Here is a 20227-nt window from a genome sequence, read left to right as displayed (position 1 = left end):
ACAGAAATAAATGAAATAGACACTAAAAAAATAGAAAAGATAAATGAAATGAAAAGCTTGTTCTTTAAAAAGATAAACAAAATTGATAAACCTTTAGTCAGACTCATCAAGAAAAAAATGGAGAGGTCTCAAATCAATAAAATCAGAAATGAAAAAGAAGTTATAAATGAAATTACAAAAATGCAAAGGACCATAAGAGACTATTTCAAGCACCTATATGCCAATAAAATGGACAACCTAGAAGAAATGGAAAAATTCTTAGAAAGATATAATCTCTCGAGACTGAACCAGGGAGAAATACAAAATAAGAACATACCAATTACCAGTACAGAAACTGATTCAGTAATTTTAAAACTCCCAAAGAATGAAAGTCCAGGATCAGATGGTTTCACAGGTGAATTCTACTAAACATTTAGAGAAGTGTTAACACCTATACTTCTGAAACTATTCTAAAAAACTGCAGAGGAAGAAACACTCCTAAACTCATTCTAGAGGACACCATCACCCTGATACCCAAAGCAAACAAAGGTATCACAAAAAAGAAAAAAGAAAAGAAAACTACAAGCCAATGTCAATGATGAACATAGATGCAAAAATCCTCAACAAAATAATAGTAAACTGACTCCAACAATACATTAAAAAGATCATACACCATGGTCAGTGGGATTTATCCCAGGTATGCAAGGATTTTTCAATATCTGCAAATCAACCAAAGCAATACACTACGTTAACAAATTGAAAAATAACAACCATATAATCATCTCAACAGACACAGAAAAAGTTTTTCATAAATTCAATATCCATTTATGATAAAAACTCTCCAGAAAACTGTCATAGAGGGAACATACCTTAACATAATGAAGTCCATATATGATAAACCCATAGCTAACATCATACTCATTGGTGAAAATCTGAAAGCAGTTCCTCTAAGATCAGGAACAAGACAAGGATGTCCACTCTCACCACTTGTATTCAATATAGTTTTGGAAGTACTACTCACAGCAATTAGAGAAGAAAAAGTAATTAAAGGAATCCAAATAGGAAAAAGAAGTAAAACTGTCACTGTTTGCAGATGAAATGCTACTATACACAGAAAATCCTAGACACTACTAGAAAAATATTAGAGCTCATCAATGAATTTAGTAAAGTTGCAGGATACAAAATTAATAAACAGAAATCAGTTGCATTTCTATATATTAACAATGAAATATCAGAAAAATAAATTAAGAAAACAATCCCATTTACCGTCACATCAAAAAGAAAAAAATACCTAGAAATAAAATACCTAAAGAGGCAAAAGACTTGTACTCTGAAAACTGTAAGATGCTGATGAAAGAAACTGAAGATGACACAATCAGATGGAAAGATATACCATGTTCTTGGATTGGAAGAATCAATATTGTTAAAATGAACATATTACCCAAGGAAATCTACAGATTTAATGCAGTCCTTATGAAATTATCAATTGCATTTTCCACAGAACTGGAACAAAAAAAAAATTGTTAAATTGTATGGAAACACAAAAGACCCTGAATAGCTGAAACAAACTTTGGGAAGAACGGAGCTGGAGGAATCAGGCTCCCTGACATCATACTATACTACAAAACTACAGTAATCAAAACAGTATGGTACTGGAACAAAAACAGACACATAGATCAATGGAACAGGATAGAAAGCCCAGAAATAAATCCATGCACTTATGGTCAATTAAACAAAGGAGTAAAAGTAAAATAAAAGTAAAAGCAAAAATAAAAAAATGGGACCTAATTAAACTTAAAAGCTTTTGCACAACAAAGGAAACCATAAACAAAATGAAGAGACAACCTATGAATAGGAGAAAATATTTGCAAACAATGCGGCCAACAAGGGATTAATTTCCAAAATATCAAAAAATAAACAACCCAATCAAAAAATGGGCAGAAATGAATGGTCTATGCTGGAGGGCATGCAGAAAAGGGAACCATCCTACTCTGCTGGTGGGAATGTAGTTTGGTGCAGCCATTATGGAAAACAGTATGGAGATTTCTCAAAAAACTAAAAATAGACCTACCATATGATCCAGCAATCCCACTTCTGAGTATATATCCAGAGGGAACTCTAATTCGAAAAGATACATGCACCCCAATGTTCAGAGCAGCACTATTTACAATAGCCAAGACATGGAAGCAACCTAAATGCCCATTGACAGATGACTAGATAAAGAAGTTGTGGTATATTTATGCAATGGAATACTATTCAGCCATAAAAGTAATAAAATTATGCCATTTGCAGCAACATGGATTAACCTAGAGATAGTCATTCTAAGTGAAGTAAGCCAGAAAGAGAAAGAAAAATACCATATGATATCACTCATATGTGGAATCTTAAAAACAAAAAAAGAACACCATGAACTCATCTACAAAACAGAAACACATTCACAGACAGTAAACAATCTTATGGTTACTGGGGAAAAGTACTGGGAAGGGCTAAATTTGGGAGTTTGTGATTTACACATATTAGCCACTATATAAAAAATTGATTTAAAAAAAAGTTTCTTCTATATAGCATAGGGAACTATGTTCAATATCTTGTAATAACTTTTAATGAAAAAGAACATGAAAATGAATATATGCATGTATATGCATGACTGGGACACTGTGCTGTACACCAGAAACTGACACATTGTAATTGACTGTACTTCAACAAAAAAAAAAATGGGCAGAAAATCTAATTAGACATTTCTCCAAAGAAGACATACAGATGACAAACAGGTACATGATAGATGCTCAATATCACTAATTATTAGAGAAATGTAAATCAAAACTACAATGAGTTATCACCTCATACCCATCAGAATGGCCATCATAAAAATTCTATAAATAATAAATCCTGTAGAGGGTATGGAGAAAAAGGAACCCTCCTACACTGTTGGTGGGAATGTAACTTGGTACAGCCCACTATGGAGGACAGTATAGAGATTCCTTTAAAAAACTAAAAATAGAATTACCACATAATACAGCAATCCTACTCATAGGTGTATATTCAGAAAAGATGAAAATTCGAGTTTGAAAAAATATATGCACCCAATGTTCATAGCAGCACTATTTATAATAGTGAAACCATGGAAGCAACCTAAATGTCCATCAACAGGTGACTGGATAAAAAAGATACAGTATATATATATATATATATATATATATATATATATATATATATATATATAAATAATAGAATATTACTCAGCCATAAAAAGATATACTATATATATATAATAGAATATTACTCAGCCATAAAAAGGAATGAAATAATGCCATTTGCAGCAATATGAATGGACCATATCATATTATTATATTAAATGAAGTAAGCCAAAGACAAATATCATATGATATGACTTATATGTGGAATCTTAAAAAATGATACAAGTGAACTTATTTACAAAACAGAAATAGACTCAGACATAGAAAACAATCTTATGGTTACCAAAGGGGAAAAGGGGGAGGGATAAATTAGGAATTTGGGATTAACATATACAAAATAGATAACCAACAAAGGTATAGCAGAGGGAACCATACTCAGTATGTTGTAATAACCTACAATGGAAAAGAATCTGAAAAAGAATAGACTTATGTATGTATATGTATAATTGAATCAGTGTGCTGTACAGCTGAAACTAACACAACATTGTGAATCAACTATACGTCAATAAAAATAAGCACATTAGGTAAAACTGAGTAAATCTGAAGGAAGCATGGACTTTAGTTAATGACAATGCACCCATATTGGTTGATTAATTGTAATAAATATGTCACACTAATCCAAGATCTTAGTAAGACAGGAAACTGTGGTGTGGGGTATATTTGAACTCTCTGTGGTACCTTCTCGATTTTTCTGTAAATCTTAAACCGTTACAAAAATAACGGGTTTTTTAAAAAGCACCTTGTCTGAGCAAAAGAAAATTTTAGACAAATAGCAGATTGAAACTCCTCCTGCAAAGTGAGACCACAAAACGCTGATTAATATTATTAGAGAATGCCTGCAGCCTGCACAGTGATGAGCGCGAACCCTCCACACGCGAGCAGCCAGAGGTCCTTCTAAGCGCCTGCGTCCGGGGAGGCATTTCGCGGCGGGATGTAGGACGTCACCACAGACGGAACGACCGCATAGCGAAACAGGGGATCATTTTTCAGTCTGTGTGTTGAACAGGAACTGAATCTCACTGTTCTGGAGTGTTTTAGCTGCCCTTCCGTCACCACCACCCGCCAGAAAACCAAGGCCCTGGCAGGGAACTCCAGTTCACGGCGCAGCTGAAGGCTGCTACGCGCAGCCCGATGATGGGAAGCCAGGCTGCAGCAGAGATGAGCTGACGCAGACTCGTCACTCTAAAACTGAACTCAGAGTAAGTGCAAAGTCTTAAAACCAGAAGTAGGTATCCTAGACAGGCAGTGTGTGTCAAGGATAACATGAGATGCCTAAAAGAGAATCCATGGTACTCAACACAACACTTTTAACTCTTCTGAATAAAGGTTTATCCCAGGTTCTTCTGAGAGCAGGGCTTCCAGATTATCATCTGAATTCCTGGTGTGTCCTTGAAAATTCACAGCATACAAACACACATACAATATTTGCATTATTATCATTATAGTGGAACTCAGTTTCAACAAATTCTTTCCCACTATCATGAAGTTCTGAGCTAAAGAACCCTTTTAGGTGTCATTACTACCAGTAACCTAGATTCAATGAACTCTATTTGATTTTTAGACTCAAATTTCTGATGTCCCAAGTAGGTAAAAATCATATACGTGGAACCTCCTCACAGAAGGCTGCGTTAACGAGATTTGTTTCTAAGGTAGCACAAGATAAACACGTGCCAGTTTTCAGTTTCTGAAGCAAGTTGGTGTGACACTAGTCTTGCAGGAAAATATTCTAAGGAAGACACTATTAACTCGATAAATAATTAGTTATAAGAATGTACTTGTCAGGGACTCTGCCAGATATGATAAAGCCCACAAAGTAGTATATCATTTCAAGAAATAAATTTATATTTTTGGTAAAATAAGACCACAAATTTCTTCTGGGTTAATTAGGTTGTTTGAAACTCTAGACAGATTTTCCCACAATACTGCTATTCATGGTGGTTGTGAGCTCCACTCTCTCATGAGACAGTTTAACATCGCTACAAGGTATAGAGTGCTTCATGGTTAAAAACAGGCATAATATACAGCTTGAACAACTAGGAATATAACCCCTCCTTTGGTATAAGAACAAGTTCTTCTCAACCCAAAATCACAGGTGGCGGTTCCTAATATTCTGATGGAAATGACCTTCTAACGTGCACAGTGAGGGTAAAGAAGGTCTGGAAATACACAGGCAGGGCCAGCTTTACGGGCCTGAGCCCTATGCAGTCACACAGGACCCCTCGCTTAGAAGGGTCCCCCATTTGGTTTAAGGCTCTGTTGTCAACATCTTGGAATTCTTAACAATTGTTGAACAGGGAACCTCACTTTCTTTTTTCATTTTGAATTATGTCCGGCAAATTTCATATATAATCTTGCATCGAGGGCCTCTGTGGTATGGATCAGCATGAGGCCGAGAGGCAGAAGCCTGAAGCTGCCAGGCCAGGAATGTGGAACTGAACAGCTCTCGAGACAGCGGAAATGGGAAGGCCAAGGTCTCCTATGCACCTGACTGACAGGGAGATGGTACACACTCAGGGATACAAGAGAAAGAAGATACCTTTGTGATCTAAAATAGTCACAAAAAGCTTCATAGAGAGAGGGTGCTATTTGCACTCAAACTAATATACTAGTTAAGATTTTATAATATTGAGTCAGTCAGGCACCATTCTAATTTCTTTGCATATATTGACTCATTTAGGAAACAAGCACAAATGATTAAATAACTCTGTTAAGGCCCCACAGCTCCTAAGTGGCAAACCCAGGCAGCTTAGCTCCAAAGTCCATGCTCTGAACATTGCAGAGTGCTTATGGATTCAAGTGATTGCAGAGTTCATTTCCGTGAAGTCATCCTGATGCACATTTGATTTGCTGTCTCCGTTAAGTGAGATAATTTATGGAGATAAAGAGTGGTGGCATTTTATAACATTGTTACCACAGTGATGGCAACTGTTTATGATTTTCTGGGTCATTTATTACATTCTCTTTTAGAAATAGATCTAAGTCTTTTTTTTCTTGGTAACAAGATCCTCTAAGTGAGTTTTCTCATTTATTCTTCTCAGGGTTACAGCATGGGCTGAATGAATGAATGAATGAACAGACACTATATATATATATATATGAACAGACACTATATATATATATATATATATATATATATATATATATATATGTATGTATCATGATTACCTGTTGCAAACCACTGTAATCGTGAAAGAGCTGGTCCTACCTTGCTGATCTCATCATGTGGCTGGCTGCTGGTGTTTTCTCTCTGGATTATGTTCATCAGGTCAGCACGGAACTTCTTTGCATTCAGGAAAACAAGTGGGTTGTTTATTAAGATAATTTTCACCTGATGCAGGGTTTCCTTTTGGAGGAAAAAGGAAATAGATTCAGAGTTCTGAATGAAATAAAAGAGGATCACCGTCTCCAAGGAATATAGATCTGATAAGTCCAAATGCCACTCAATCACGGAAGCAACCGCTTAGCTGATGTCTTCATTATTAAAATTTATTTGGATACCTTAATACACTGTCACACTTCTCAGAGAACATAAGTACTTTCTCTTTATTAAGAACTGTTGGGCGGCAGGTATAGCTCAGTGGCAGAGTGCTTATTTAGCATGTATGAGGTGCTGGGTTCAGGAAAAAAGTTAGTATCCATGAGATAAGTCTGCAGCTTTTCAGAACATGGCCCTTATTCCTATTAATTAGGTTTGGGGAGGTGACTACCTAAAATATCCAAACAGTACCAGGAAGACTTATCCTCCTAAAAATACCCCTTCCATTTAATCTAGAAATTTAAGCTCCTTTACCCGCCCATCGGGATTTTTAACAATGAAAATACGTCCAAAAGGATCAACTGTCGGTCACTTACCTCGCAATGACATAGCCCTCCTTAGGCCGGAACAGCACCTTACAAGTGACCGACAGCTCTAACAGGGGGAAAGAAACCAAGAGGTGGTACCAGGGATGGGATTTTGCTGTGGGCAGCCCTAGATTACACTGGATTTCTAGGATGCGGGCAAGACTTAATGAAATGGAGAAGGAAACATTTCAATACAAAAGGTGTCTGCTTTGGCCATTTGCCTAGGTCTTTCTGGCAATACCGCCTTCTCCACGACCTTAGTGGCAGGGGTCTGACTTAGAGAATGAGAAGATGGTAAGTTCTATAAATTTGTTTAACTCCTTACCAACTAAACAAAGTAATACTCCTTAGACTTAAGTACAGAAGTGCTGAGGAGGAGATGCATACAGGCAAGAGACAGAAAGATAAAAGAAAATATTAGGTATGTGAATTTAGACAATTCATTTAAGCTCTCTTTGCTTCCTCATTTTCTAAAGTAGGTAAATTTTTAAACTAGATAATTTCAAAAAGTTTCTATAGGTACACAACTGTTTGTACTCTAGAAAGTGAGGACATTTGCTATAAATAAACAATTCGAGAAAACAAAAACCCTTATGTTACTAAATTAACTTTTAATCAAGAGGAAGTCTCTTACAAAGAAAAACTAAAATAATTATTTGGCTTGGAGCTCTGCATCTTAGATTGGCTTATTAATCACACCATGCGATTGTGCCAATATGTTTTAAGTTAATATACTTCTTAGAGATAGGCATTTATTAAGGAAGAGAGACTCAAATTAGGCCAGAAAAGAAATTCTCGTTAAAGCTGAATTCACTGAAAGGGAGGAGACCTTCCAAACCGAGAATGCTGAAGGGCAGGGTGGGGGAGGGAATGAGTGGAGAGGGGTGACTGATCCCCACCGTACTTCATGCTAGCTAAAAATTCCACCCAGTAGTTCATATTCAAATCTTTCTCTTAGATTTTCCCCCTTATTTTTGACACAAAACATTAAATAATAAGTGGGGCATGACAGTCTGATAAACTTCAGATTTTCATGTGACACAGTTATTATTCGGGTAGGTGACCAGACTGGAACCAACTAAGTGTCATAGACGTGGAGAAATTTCAGCATCTTCCTCCTTCTAAAAACCCCACATTCACTTCCTCACATATTCAGCCGGAGAATAAGGTGTGCATTTGGCAGAATTTATTAACCAGTGATCTCTAAACTGAGAAGTAGTCAAACTAGAATTCTGTTTCAGAGCTAAGAAGGTCAGGTACATGGCTGTGACGTATGGGGTCGGTACACACAGGACTTTAACGGTCTGAGAGTCAGTCTGGGACTTCGCACAAGCACTAAATTCCTATGGAAAATTTGAAGGGAGAAAAGAAAGAGGTAAGAAAGAAAAGAAAGGCAGTATTGACGGAAACCTTGAGCCTGGGACACCTTCAAAGTCTTTGAACTCAAAAAGCTTTCTATGAGGCAAGTCTGTCAATACTTATTAAAATGCAAGCCCTTTCCCTGGGTGTCGCGGAAGGACCCCGGCTGCTGCTTCCTACTTCCAGTCTACTCAGAAACACCCTGACGCTCCTCCTTCTGGTGGGAGGCCAGTTCTCTCTGCTCTGAGCGCAATCATGACTTACTAAAACTAGTGAATACAAAAACAAAGGGAAAAAGATGAGCCAAACATTACAAAGCAGGTTCAAAGTGAGGCCAACTTTTTTAATTGGCAAAAATTCAAGTCAACATTTTTTTCTTCTCTTTCAACTTGTTTTGGTCATCCTCCAGAACAAGAAGCTAGAACTCAAACATAACTAAACATAGATTGGACAAGGCAATTTATGTAAGCTGTTTCCTTAAAAAAGTGCCCACTGTGCAAAGAAACCAATCTTATTGGCATTAATTACCATCTGCTAATAATACAGAGTCATTATTTGTGTTAAAAAAAAAAAAACCATGATCCCACTTTGCTTAATTTCTTTCCCTATTCCTTATTTTCCTCCATAATTTAATTGGGAATAGAATATTAGTTTAGTCTGGCTGGTTTATGACAACGTAGTAATGGAGAAGAGGTTCCAAATTGTCTGAACCGATCTGGACCATGAGTCTACTGTGAACTGTGCTTCTGTGAACTGTGCCATCCTCTTATCTGAATGCTGATACAGGATTTCTCTTGTTTCCACTGATTTGTTACATGTTGATTCCCACATACATAGGGGTCACATATGCCACTGAAAGTTCACGCTAATCAAAAATAGAATTATCATTGTTAAGTTAGTAATTTATAGCTGCTTCTCGTGGTATCTAAAAACTACCTGACCCACAAAAACTGTCAACTACACAAGAAAAGGAAACTAAACTTACGTCGTCCACTTCTCTCTTCAATTTAAATTCCATTTCTTTCATATTTTTTATACTCAGAGTTTTTGCTCTAGAATGAAGTCAGATAGAAAATAAAATGTTATTTCATCACTACTACACTAACCATGAAGAAGTAAAAAGGGCAAGTCATTTGACTGTAACAGTTAGACCATCTCTAAAATGGTTCAGCTGCTGTATCCAGTTTGTTGATAAAACAATGTATATGTCTCTGGGATCCCCAGATGCAGAGTAACAAAAGAGACAGCTAAATAGAGATTTTAAAACGTAATTTATCTCATCTGGGCTTCTAGCATATCTTCACTCTATAAGAGGTGGATTGATAAGAGCAATAAAGGAGACAGCTAGAGAATACATGGTCTTTGAGAATATCATATTTTAGGGGAAAGGAATTAAAGAGGAAATCAGTGGTAAGATAGGACCAGATTATGATGAATCTACACATATAGACTCCGTAAAGATAGAATTTACAGAGGTTAAAATTAGTATTTTTAAAAATTTATTATTTCACAAAGAATTTTAAGGGAAGGATGAGAAATGAGTAGAAACATTGTCAGATGACGAATACTAGGGAAACAGAAAAAGAATTGGTCAAAATAGGGGAATGGTTTACAGATGCTCAGTTAAAAAAAAACAAAGAGAATGTGTTCTTTAATAAATTACCTTTAAAAAGTAGCTAGATTAATACAGCTTCTGAAAAATTAGATTTCAAACAATTACATTCTTATATGGTTTGTGTCTCATTGGAAACTACATCCTTTCATGTAACTTAAAAAAAAAAAGAGCTCTGTGATGTACTGTATGGCCATGGGGTTAATTTCTTGACTTTAACGGATTTTATACATTCTATTTTGTAGTTCTGACAAAATATTTCCCATCATTAAGACCAACATTGTTATGTATCACAAGTAAACAAAAACTTCTCTTTTTCTCTCTAATTCTAAATAAAACATGAGATTGTAGTACTTCCTGTTCCACACAAATAAAAGTAACTGGCGACACCATATACTTCGCTGCTGTGTCACAATAAACAGAGCATTTAAACAAGATCTTACCTTGGGAAGCGACCAATCACAATAGCTACGGTACAGACAACACCAAACAGCAGCCCCACATTGGCAGCAAAACATATTGAAAATATGTATGTACTGACCCAGATGCCCTGAAAGAGAAGCAGGAAACGGAAGATGTAGGTCCTTCGGTATTCGCGTCTTTCTCATGATTGCTCAATTCCTCACTATCTTTTTCTAGAACATTCCTGTGACAAAAATCTCTCAGCAAGAAAATATGATTTAAGAAGCGATAAACAGAAGCCCAGGAACACAGAAACAAATCCAGGCCCCACCAGACTTCCAGTGGCCGAGGGAAAGGGAAAGGCAGAAGACAAAGGTGCGTTGTTTTGTACACAGATGCTGCCAAACCCGAAGTTCGATCCCCAACAAACGCTATTTAAGACCTGTGAATAGTTGGTTGATGTGTTTGGTTCCAAAGCATGCCACAATTTCCTACTGTTTTCTCATTTAATGTAATATTACCAACAATTGTTTGCAGATTTTTTGTCATTCACAATAATATTCTGTTTTTAGGATTTCTATAAAAAGAACAAAGGTAGCTAATTACTGCATAAGACTGTCAAAGCCTAATGTTAAAATGACCGACTCCAACGAAACAACCAAAGCCACTTTTAGATCAGCCACTATAAAGAGGGTTATAATTTTATTTGCAAGGGTCACTTCTTGTGAAACTGTGAAAGCTAAAAAAATCAAGACTAGCTTAGTATTGGAAAATATTTCAAAAGATTGCAAGAAAATTAATTCTATTTCTCCTTTAGTTGGGATTCCAACATTATAACAGTTTTGTCTACCACCTGAAATTACAATTTGCAACAAGATACTGTATTATAGTTGGCAATTCTAAGTTTATTGCCAGCAAAAAAAAAAAAAAAAGATTTGAAAGCTAAATAATTTGTGAAATCTAGAAGGTTGTATTTTCTAAACGTAAAATTCTGCATTTACCAAACAGTAGACCAACAAAGTTTCCAAGCTCTCTTTTCCCCCAAATTACCTGCATTGCTTTATCTATGCGTGACGTTCTAAGGCGACACCTTTCTTTCCCAATAGTGGCATTATCACCTTAAAGCATCTTCAACAACATAATTCAATTCCATACGCTAATGAAAAAGTTAAAAACTTCTCTATGATCTGAAAACAGCAGATTCTTGGGGGGGGTATAGCTTTTGTCCAGACAAGTTTGAAACAAATGTTTCTAAAGGGTATTTTTAACCTCTGAAATTCCTCCTTGTCTGTATTATTTATCTACCCTGAGCTTGAGTGGTTCTTAATGTTCAGCTATTTCCAACAGCTAAGCCCTTGGAAGCAAATGGACAGATTTTTATCTGTAAAATCCATTTTTGATATAGAAAAAACAAACATTCTGGAGTAAGAGAGAAAGTATGTTTTGAACGTTCTCATGTTAAGATCTATCACCTTCAAATGTAACGCTAAGTTAGCACTTACTAGCATCATCCTCAGCCTGCCATCCAACAGCTTAGACACTAAGATGTTCTTCCTCTATCCCGGTGAATGGACAGCCATTTGAATCTCTTGTCTGTGCACAGTGTGTTTTTTCCTTCCTAATGTGTTACATCAGAATTGATCATGTACAAAATAGGGCTTCAAGTTTTAATCATTACTTCAACTTGCCATGATTGCTCTCTTTCTCTCTCATCCCCTAATGCTGACTGCACCTGCCTGAGTGTGGCAGAATAAGACCTCACCGAAAGCTTTATAAGTCCTATGCCTCCTGGTCAACCTCATGATTCAGTGTGGCATAGAGAACTGAGGACGCTGGTCCCTGCCATTTAAAAAGCCACAGAGCCTGGAGGCCATGATTCGTCAGAGCAGCCAGAAATGTTGGTACCATCTGGTTCTACTTTTAAAGTGTATTTACTCTCCCACAACATCCTCTATTGTAAGCTGGGCTTACAATGCTTAGTTATTTCCTGGGGCTACATTTATAATTTTGAAAAAAAAAAGTTCAACTGGAAATTAGTAACATAGACAAGTGAACAGTTCCATTGGTTAGAATCAGTCCCAACACTATTCTGTAATGATTCCTATCAAAAATCCAAATGCTGGGTGTCACAGCTATAAGGAATTGGGTTCCTAAGCCCCCTTTTTTCTGTTAAGTGTTCTTACTTGGTCCCTTCCCTGTTTGGCACTCACAGCCCCTAAACACAAGATAACCCCAGAGTTGACCTCAAGTAGGGAACACATGAAAACTTTCTCATTATTAAAAAACGTATCCGTGTACAACATAGCTTAGCAGCTACTCCCTCGCTTCACCTCTCCCTGCTCCATCTGTTATCCTACCTGCTCCACATTCCATCTCTCTGGTGATGTTCCTGACTGGAGACTTAGAAGCACTCTAGACTGGTGCACTTTGTATGACGGATCGGTGATGAGGGCTAACTGACTGAATCGCAGATCTTAGTTGCAGCCCACACCTTCCTCATTTATTTGCCTGAATTACTGCACTCTTCATCAGTTTGATCCATCTTCTTCAAATTACTAAAATGATCTTTCTAATGCATAAATCGTCTTCCTATTTCTCACTTCAGTGATGCCTCACTGCCTTTATGGTGCAGTCTAACCTCTGCAGGACATGAGAAGCCTTTCCCAGTCCAACCCATTCTTAACTCTCCCAGCCCCATCTGTTCACACTCTATGCTCTACCCGTCATTTCCCGGAAGAAGCCTTCCCTGGTATCTCTCCCCTTGCAATATGGCAACGTGCTCTTGCTTGCGGGATTAATGAATTTCTTAGAAATACCTTTATCATGGGGTTATCAATAGTCTGTTAAATAAGCTTGCATCTTCTCATTTTTCTATTTCCATGTGCTACCTCACATATATCACCTGAAAAAGGTCATGATCCTCCATCAGCCTGGTTAATTTGGGCCTGTTGGCCTGCCTACCAAACACTGTTCCTTTGAGTCTCTGCTCACATTTCAGCTCTGCTGTGAGCTTTCTGTATTAACCCTTCCTGAATTAAATGTTCCAGCCTCTATTTCTCTCCAGTACTAAGCTATTCCTTTTGCTTCCAGGTTATGTTGCATCATGTCTAACATAATACGTGCCTATTTCTGTGTCTGCATTCTGCACAATGACTCGTGTCTGAAGAGGACCAGCGGTCCTTTTCTCATCTCTGTGCTCCACTTGACACCTTGTAGTGCACCTTGGTAGAAGCTCAGTATTACTGAGACTTCGGAAGGATATTATTAAAGCATGTACTAGCATAAATAATCCCCCCAAATCTCTCACAGCAAAGGATCTGAAGGAGGGGGAATACACAGGTAATTGCATCTCAACATGGTGAATGCCGTAACAGAGCTGAACTGAGGCCGCTCATGAAATGGTTCATCCCTATCGCAGAGGGAGAGGACTTTGAAGGTTCTTGAATAGACACATTTCTCCAGAACAAGTATGTGAAATATTTATGTTAGTAGAAACCATACTTCATCATCATTCAGTATAACTTAGTCTGTGCCTAGCAATATCCTGGTAACATAATGATCCTCTCAGGGCAAATCATTTAAGAAGCAATTCATTAGACTTCCTGTATTTAGAATGATCACTATTAATATGTTCATTAATAGGGTAACCTGTAATAATGAACATACTTTTCTTAGCAATCACTGCTGGCTTTTCATGTATGTTATAAACAGTCATATTCTTATTAGCTCTTCTTTGATGAGTTTCACTTCCGGAATCATTTCATAATGAACATTGGGAATCCCCACCCCACTTGAGTTGCCTAACATTTCTTTAAAAGTTCTTAAACAACATATCAATCAAAATGTGACAAAATTCCATTTGTTTCTTATAAAGACATTTTACATTTTGATGCTTTTATTGAGTTTGAAAAAATAAATGGCAGTTTGTAAAGTGTAAGTCTCAAATGGCTAAAACTATTTTCTGCAAATGGAACTATTAAAGCTTATTTTGTAACATGTGTTTAAGCCAAAGAGGGTAATTGTAGGTCAAATTTCTACTTACCCAATCAATTTTATCCACATTCCAATATTTTCTTAAATCCCGAAACTGTATTAACATTCCTTTCAATCCCACTACGATAATACTTGCAAGAACACACTACAAACAAGAAGCAGATGAAGAAAGCAAGAAAAATATTTTAATCTACATTTAAAAGAATCAAGGTATTTTTATTTCTTTGTTTTTGAAGTACTTACCAGAGAAAAGCAATCAACATTTAGAAGACTAAAGTAACATTCATTTTGTTTACAACTAACCTATTATTGTACTGTTGGAATATAATACCAATTCTAGAAAATCACAGAGCAAACATTATGCCATTTAAAAAAAAGAAAGAAAGAAAAAGAAAAGTAATGAATTATTAGGCTGAATGTCCTCTTTATAACCATTACCCACTGCCATTTGTTTGAAAAGTGTTTGTTGCAAAAATTAAATATTTACATCATATATTTATTTATAATCGTCTTGAGTATCAATTATCTGGCTTCACTTGACACTTACAACTCTTTTGAAAAGTGAACTCTATTACTGGAAGATCCTCTCATGAAAATGATTTGTTCTTAATACATGAATGAAGAATTAGAACGAGAAAGGGCTGAGACTGTCTCTGGCTCTCTGGAGACCAAGATCTTCATCACGTTTTTTTATTATTGAGTTATAGTCAGATTACAATGTGTCAGTTTCTGGTGTACAGCACACTTTTTCAGTCATACATGAATATATTTCAGATTTTCATATTCTTCACCAAGATCTTATCTGCATCACTTCAGTGCCCCGGGCGTGTGAAAAGCAAGGTAAGCACAGGCACTAATGTTCTGAGTCACTTTGTATAGAGATGTACCAAGGATGGCAGGATGTATTTTGTTCCCTACCCTCTTGCCCAGTACACATTTTCTAACAGTCCAAGTTTTGATAAAATTCTTCCAGAGTCTACTTCATGTCAAAGAGATGACCTAGTTCCACCTTCCAAATGGATACAGAATAAATCTAATTCCACAATGCCACTTTTATACAAAAGTCTAAGAATCCGAAAGCAGCATGGTACCCTCCCACACCTCCTCCATCACATGTGGCTTATTTCCACCTCTCCATTCAGCCATTGCTTATGTCACATACGTTTTCAGATTTAGGATCACTGAGGCTGTTCTTCAAAGGAATTTTGAAATACAATGATTCTAATTAAAAGTAAAGTTAAAAAGTAGATAATGACAAAGCACCGCTGTACCATGGGCAGCCAGTAAAGCAAAGGTCCTGCTGCATAGATGACCATCAGGACGAAGACGCAAGATATCAGACAAGCCACCTGTGAAATATAAAACAGACAAAATAAATAAAGCCTTCAGCTTTCTTATTATTCCAAAGTTATAAGGGGGAAAAGATAATTCTTAGTTTTCCTTGATTAGAAGCAACAAAAGGTTGGCATATGATTGATAAATTACATAGACCATCATTAACTATATTTTGTAGCTGAAGGAACCCGAATGTGACAGCTGACAATCTGGTGCGATCAAGTTAGGTCAGCAGTGAGAGGAAATCAGTTCCACACAAAGAAACAGGACACCACCAGCTTCTGTCTCACACACATCACGGCAACGGCTTTTTTGTTGTTGCTATGTAAGAGTGAAAATGACACTTCAGTTACAGGTCCTTTAGCCTGGTGTTGCTCAGCCTGACTCCCCTGCTCAGCTCCTAGGGAGCTGCTTGGGGAATAACTGAATATGCAGCTTAGGGTTTTTCTGTGCTGACGACAAATTTCCCTTGCAGTCCTTTGTTAGTACGAAGCAGTTATGTGGGATAAAGGGAGCAGTCTCTTCAGTGAAACAGACTTCATTTTATTATCCCTGAGAGTCATTAGTATTGTGTCCCGACCAACTCAACTTGCGGACAGAAAGCAGTTCAAAACATCGCACCCCGAGCTATGCCCCGCTTGATGGAGAACCTGATTTCACATAAGCAAATGTTTGTGTCTCGGTAGAAACACTTGGCCAAACCGTCAGCCCAACAAGGGAAAAGAGAGTTTTCACAGGACCAGAAAAACACCTAAAACATCATTATGGAGAAGTCAAAGGGAATAGAGTGGCTAAACATAGATATATAAATAAGTAATGAGAGCACTAGACTCGGAGCAGAGCTCTCAGACGGTGCTGGTGGGAATTCGATAGAGCACAGCCACTCTGAAAACAGTCCAACCATTTCTTATGAAGTGATGTATGACCCAGGACTAGACTACCTAAGAAAAATGAAACCATATGCCTATGAAAATACTTCTATATAAATATCAATAGCAGCCTTATTTTTAAACACCACAAACTCTAAATAACTGAATTGTCCACCAACTGGTGAGTAGATAAACAAATTTTGGGACATCCATACAATAGAATGCTACTCACTAATAAAAGAGTGACTGTGGATACACGCAACAGCATGGATGAAACTCAAAACCATTAAACTGAGTGAAAGAAACTGGATACAATTCCTTCTACAGTGAGCGGAACGCATCTAACAGCATTCTCCAGCATACGGAGGGGGAAGTCCTTCTGTGGGCAATAAGTCATTAGGGAGCTAAAGAGCACCCATAGAAGTTACAGTTACTGTCACCTACCTGATCATTTAGGAGAAACTGACGATTCCACATGATAAAAAATTTTAAACAGCAAAATATGATGACTGTCATTCCACTAGAGTGGATTGAGCAGATTACAGACTTCATTCAGATGCCCTCATAAGGGACTCAGTATATCCATGTTTATGTGGAAAGAAAAAGACACCAACTGCTAAGGTGCATTTCATGACAAACACAATGGTATGTATCCCTTTTGTGAGGCTGTTGATTCATATACTTAGAGTATATCTGAAAATAAAGCTCTTAATCTTAGGTGCAGATATGAACTTGGGACAGTTATTCTAAACTCCTTTGAAGGATCTGAAGGTCACAGAGGCAAAGTAGGGGAGAGGGTATAGTTCAGTGGTAGAGTGTGTGCTTGGCATGCATGAGGTCCTGGGTTCAATCCCCAGTCCCTCCATAAAAAATGAGAAGAAGGAGGGGGGGGGGAGGGGGGGGGAGGAGGAGGGGGAGAAGGACAGGGGGGGAGGAGGAGGGGGGAGGAGGAGGGGGGAGGAGGAGGGGGGAGGAGGAGGGGGGAGGAGGAGGGGGATGAGGAGGAGTAAATCTAATTACCACCCCCCAAAAAAATCTGAAAAAAGAAGAGGCAAAGTGATTTTCCCAAGGTCATAGAGCTAAGGAGTTAAAGGGAACATGGATTATGAACTAGATACTTTACATATACTAAAGCTGTTATGGAAATTACAATCTAACTAAATAATTATATTTAAAAACAGTAAACTCTACGGGGGAGGGTATAGCTCAAGTGGTAGAGTGCTTTCTTAGCATCCACAAGGTCCTGGATTCAGTCCACAGTAACTTCTCTTAAAAAAATAAATAAATAAGTAAACCTAATTACCTTCCCCCACAAAAAATATTAAAAATTAAAAAAAAAACAGTAAACTATAACCACCTTTGGGATTGGTCTTTAAATAAATTTCCCTTACCTTTTATTCACGTGGCTTTTTGTATGTGCATCAATAACTGCACACACTGGACTGCAGCGTCAGTCTTATTGTCAAAGGAAGTCAAGTTAAATGGATCTTACTTGCAAAGGGTGACTAACGATGGGTGAAAAAGACTATTGTTTACGTTAGATGGTAAGTCATATGATGAAATAGACTAGTAAAGAATTCTATCCCTTGCAAAAAAAAAGAAAAAAAGAAATAGACTATATGAGCCAATGGCGTACGTCGGCTCCTTTAACGCACTCCCCTCATCACTGCTGGTGCCCCAGGTCAAAAGACAAGTGTATCTAATTAGACAAGAAGTCCTTATCAGATCTACCCAGTGTATCTATTCCTCAGGCATAGAAATCAATAATATAATCGTTTCTGCCCTCAAAATTGTCAAAATACTGAATTTCTTCGTACCCATAAATAAAAGACCCAGATGCTAAAGTTTGGATTTGGAAAAAATCTTTGAAAGCATTCAGTCCAAGCCATCACTTCCGTAGATGACCAACTCAGTAACTATACAAAGAGGCTAAATTAAGATCAGATATCTGCAGTGTTACAGCGGACTTCACTGACTTCAGGTGTCTGTGATAACCCAGCCATGCTATATTTTTAATTATTACATACATTCTGAATATCCATAGCTTTGTATGTGAAATGCTACTTTCTTATATATCTCTGATTTACCTGGAGAAAAACTTTAAAGGCAAGTTACAACCAGAAGATAGATTAATGTGTTTCTTTTTTTAAACTCAGAAAACAAACAAAGCTAAGTGCCCCCTCCTTAATAAGTTTCAGGTTAGCTTAGGCTGTAACTAGCAGTGTTTACACCCTTAATTAACCACAGGACAGACGGTTTCTAGGCATTTTACTTTCCTTCAACTCTTTCCATTTCATACTAACTACATTTCCAAAGATAATTTTTGGTTCCAAAAATCGTAACTAATCTTATTTGAGTTATTTCTGCATATAGGATAATGAAATAATCTATATTCTCTTCTCATTACACTCTCCAACAAATATATGAGTTAAACAGGTTGCTTACAAAGATGGCTCTGAAAACATCAGTGTTACCTACACCCAGAGACATGGCTGGAGGGAGAGCGAGATGCCAGCCATCTCCTTCCTAAACATTTGTCAGAGGATGCAAAGAAGGTAGACAGCTCAGTAGCTGCACAGCTTCGGGGAATGCAGGGGGATGGTGAAAAGACCAGGAAAGGGGAGTAAGAGAAAAAGAGAGAAGGGATGCTGGGCAACTAAGGCTAGGTTAAGAAGGCTTTAAAAGAAGTGGGAAGCAGTAAGCCAAATTCTGAAAGAATAAAGGAATATAGTTTGGCAAATTAGAACCCAGAGGCAATCTCAGTGTCGCGCAAAAAAAAAAAAAAAATTGAAAATGCCAGCTGTCGTTTTCAGCTGGAGCTGAGCTTTGCCTGCAGCCAACGCTGTCTCTCATCCTTCATGGTTCGGTTGTGCCTCCCAAACTGCCCAAAAGCACCCATGTATCTACTCTGTTGGAAGAAGAAAGAAACACGCAGGGGGAGAGAACAGGTCGGGCGGAGGCGGGGTGTGCAGTACTTCGTCCCATAATAACATTTTTTAAAGGTGAAAAATAGAAGCAAGACCCACAGCCCCTATTTGTGCTGTGTGTCTAGGCGGCACCAAGACTTTCTTATTCTTCGACACTCACACTCTGCATGTCACATTTAGAGGAAATCACTGCTACAAAGTTCTGACAAGCACAGGATAGAGAGGTCCTTGGGCCTCTGACCATGGCACCTGGTATTCAGTGATTAGCATCTTTTGTTATTTCAATACAAACATTTTATTCAGATTTTCTAAAGCACTGAAAGGCTTTGCCATCAACCCCATTGTATGTAAAGGGGCCCTAAATGGCCTAATGCAGCCACATGTGGTCCCTGAGCACGTGAAACGCAGCTGGTGGGTATTAAGATACGCTGTACATGTAAAATACACCCCAGAGTTTGAAGCCTCATTAAAAAAAGATGATAAAATACATTACTAATTGTTTTTGCATAAATTATTTGTTAAAATAATATCTTAGCTATATTGAGTAAATTAAAATATGCAATTAAAATAATATTACCAGTTTCTTCTACCTTTAAAAATATAAGTACTAGAAAATTTCAGTTACCTATGAGGCTCATGTTATGTTTCTATTAAACAGTCCTTCTCTAAAGCCTATGATTCGAAGGCTGACTTCAGGTGGGATTCTCCTGA

General features: G+C 37.4%; 1 protein-coding gene across 4 annotated transcripts in view; it reads right to left on the bottom strand.

Moving 5' to 3' along the window:
* The window catches only part of SLC26A7 (solute carrier family 26 member 7), a 135250-nt gene that overhangs the window by 23571 nt on the left and 91452 nt on the right, over positions 1-20227 (bottom strand). For all 4 annotated transcript variants that reach the window (XM_031691146.2, XM_072949441.1, XM_015243978.3 and 1 more), the window contains 5 exons: positions 15657-15734; positions 14435-14530; positions 10434-10540; positions 9364-9430; positions 6382-6519 (listed from right to left, as the gene is read on the bottom strand). In XM_031691146.2, coding sequence (XP_031547006.1) covers positions 6382-6519; positions 9364-9430; positions 10434-10540; positions 14435-14530; positions 15657-15734 — 486 coding nt within the window. The remainder of the gene's footprint in view (positions 1-6381; positions 6520-9363; positions 9431-10433; positions 10541-14434; positions 14531-15656; positions 15735-20227) is intronic.

Source organism: Vicugna pacos, chromosome 25, assembly GCF_048564905.1.
Source record: "Vicugna pacos chromosome 25, VicPac4, whole genome shotgun sequence".
Taxonomy (NCBI): domain Eukaryota; kingdom Metazoa; phylum Chordata; class Mammalia; order Artiodactyla; family Camelidae; genus Vicugna; species Vicugna pacos.
This window is presented reverse-complemented; position numbering and strand designations above follow the sequence as displayed.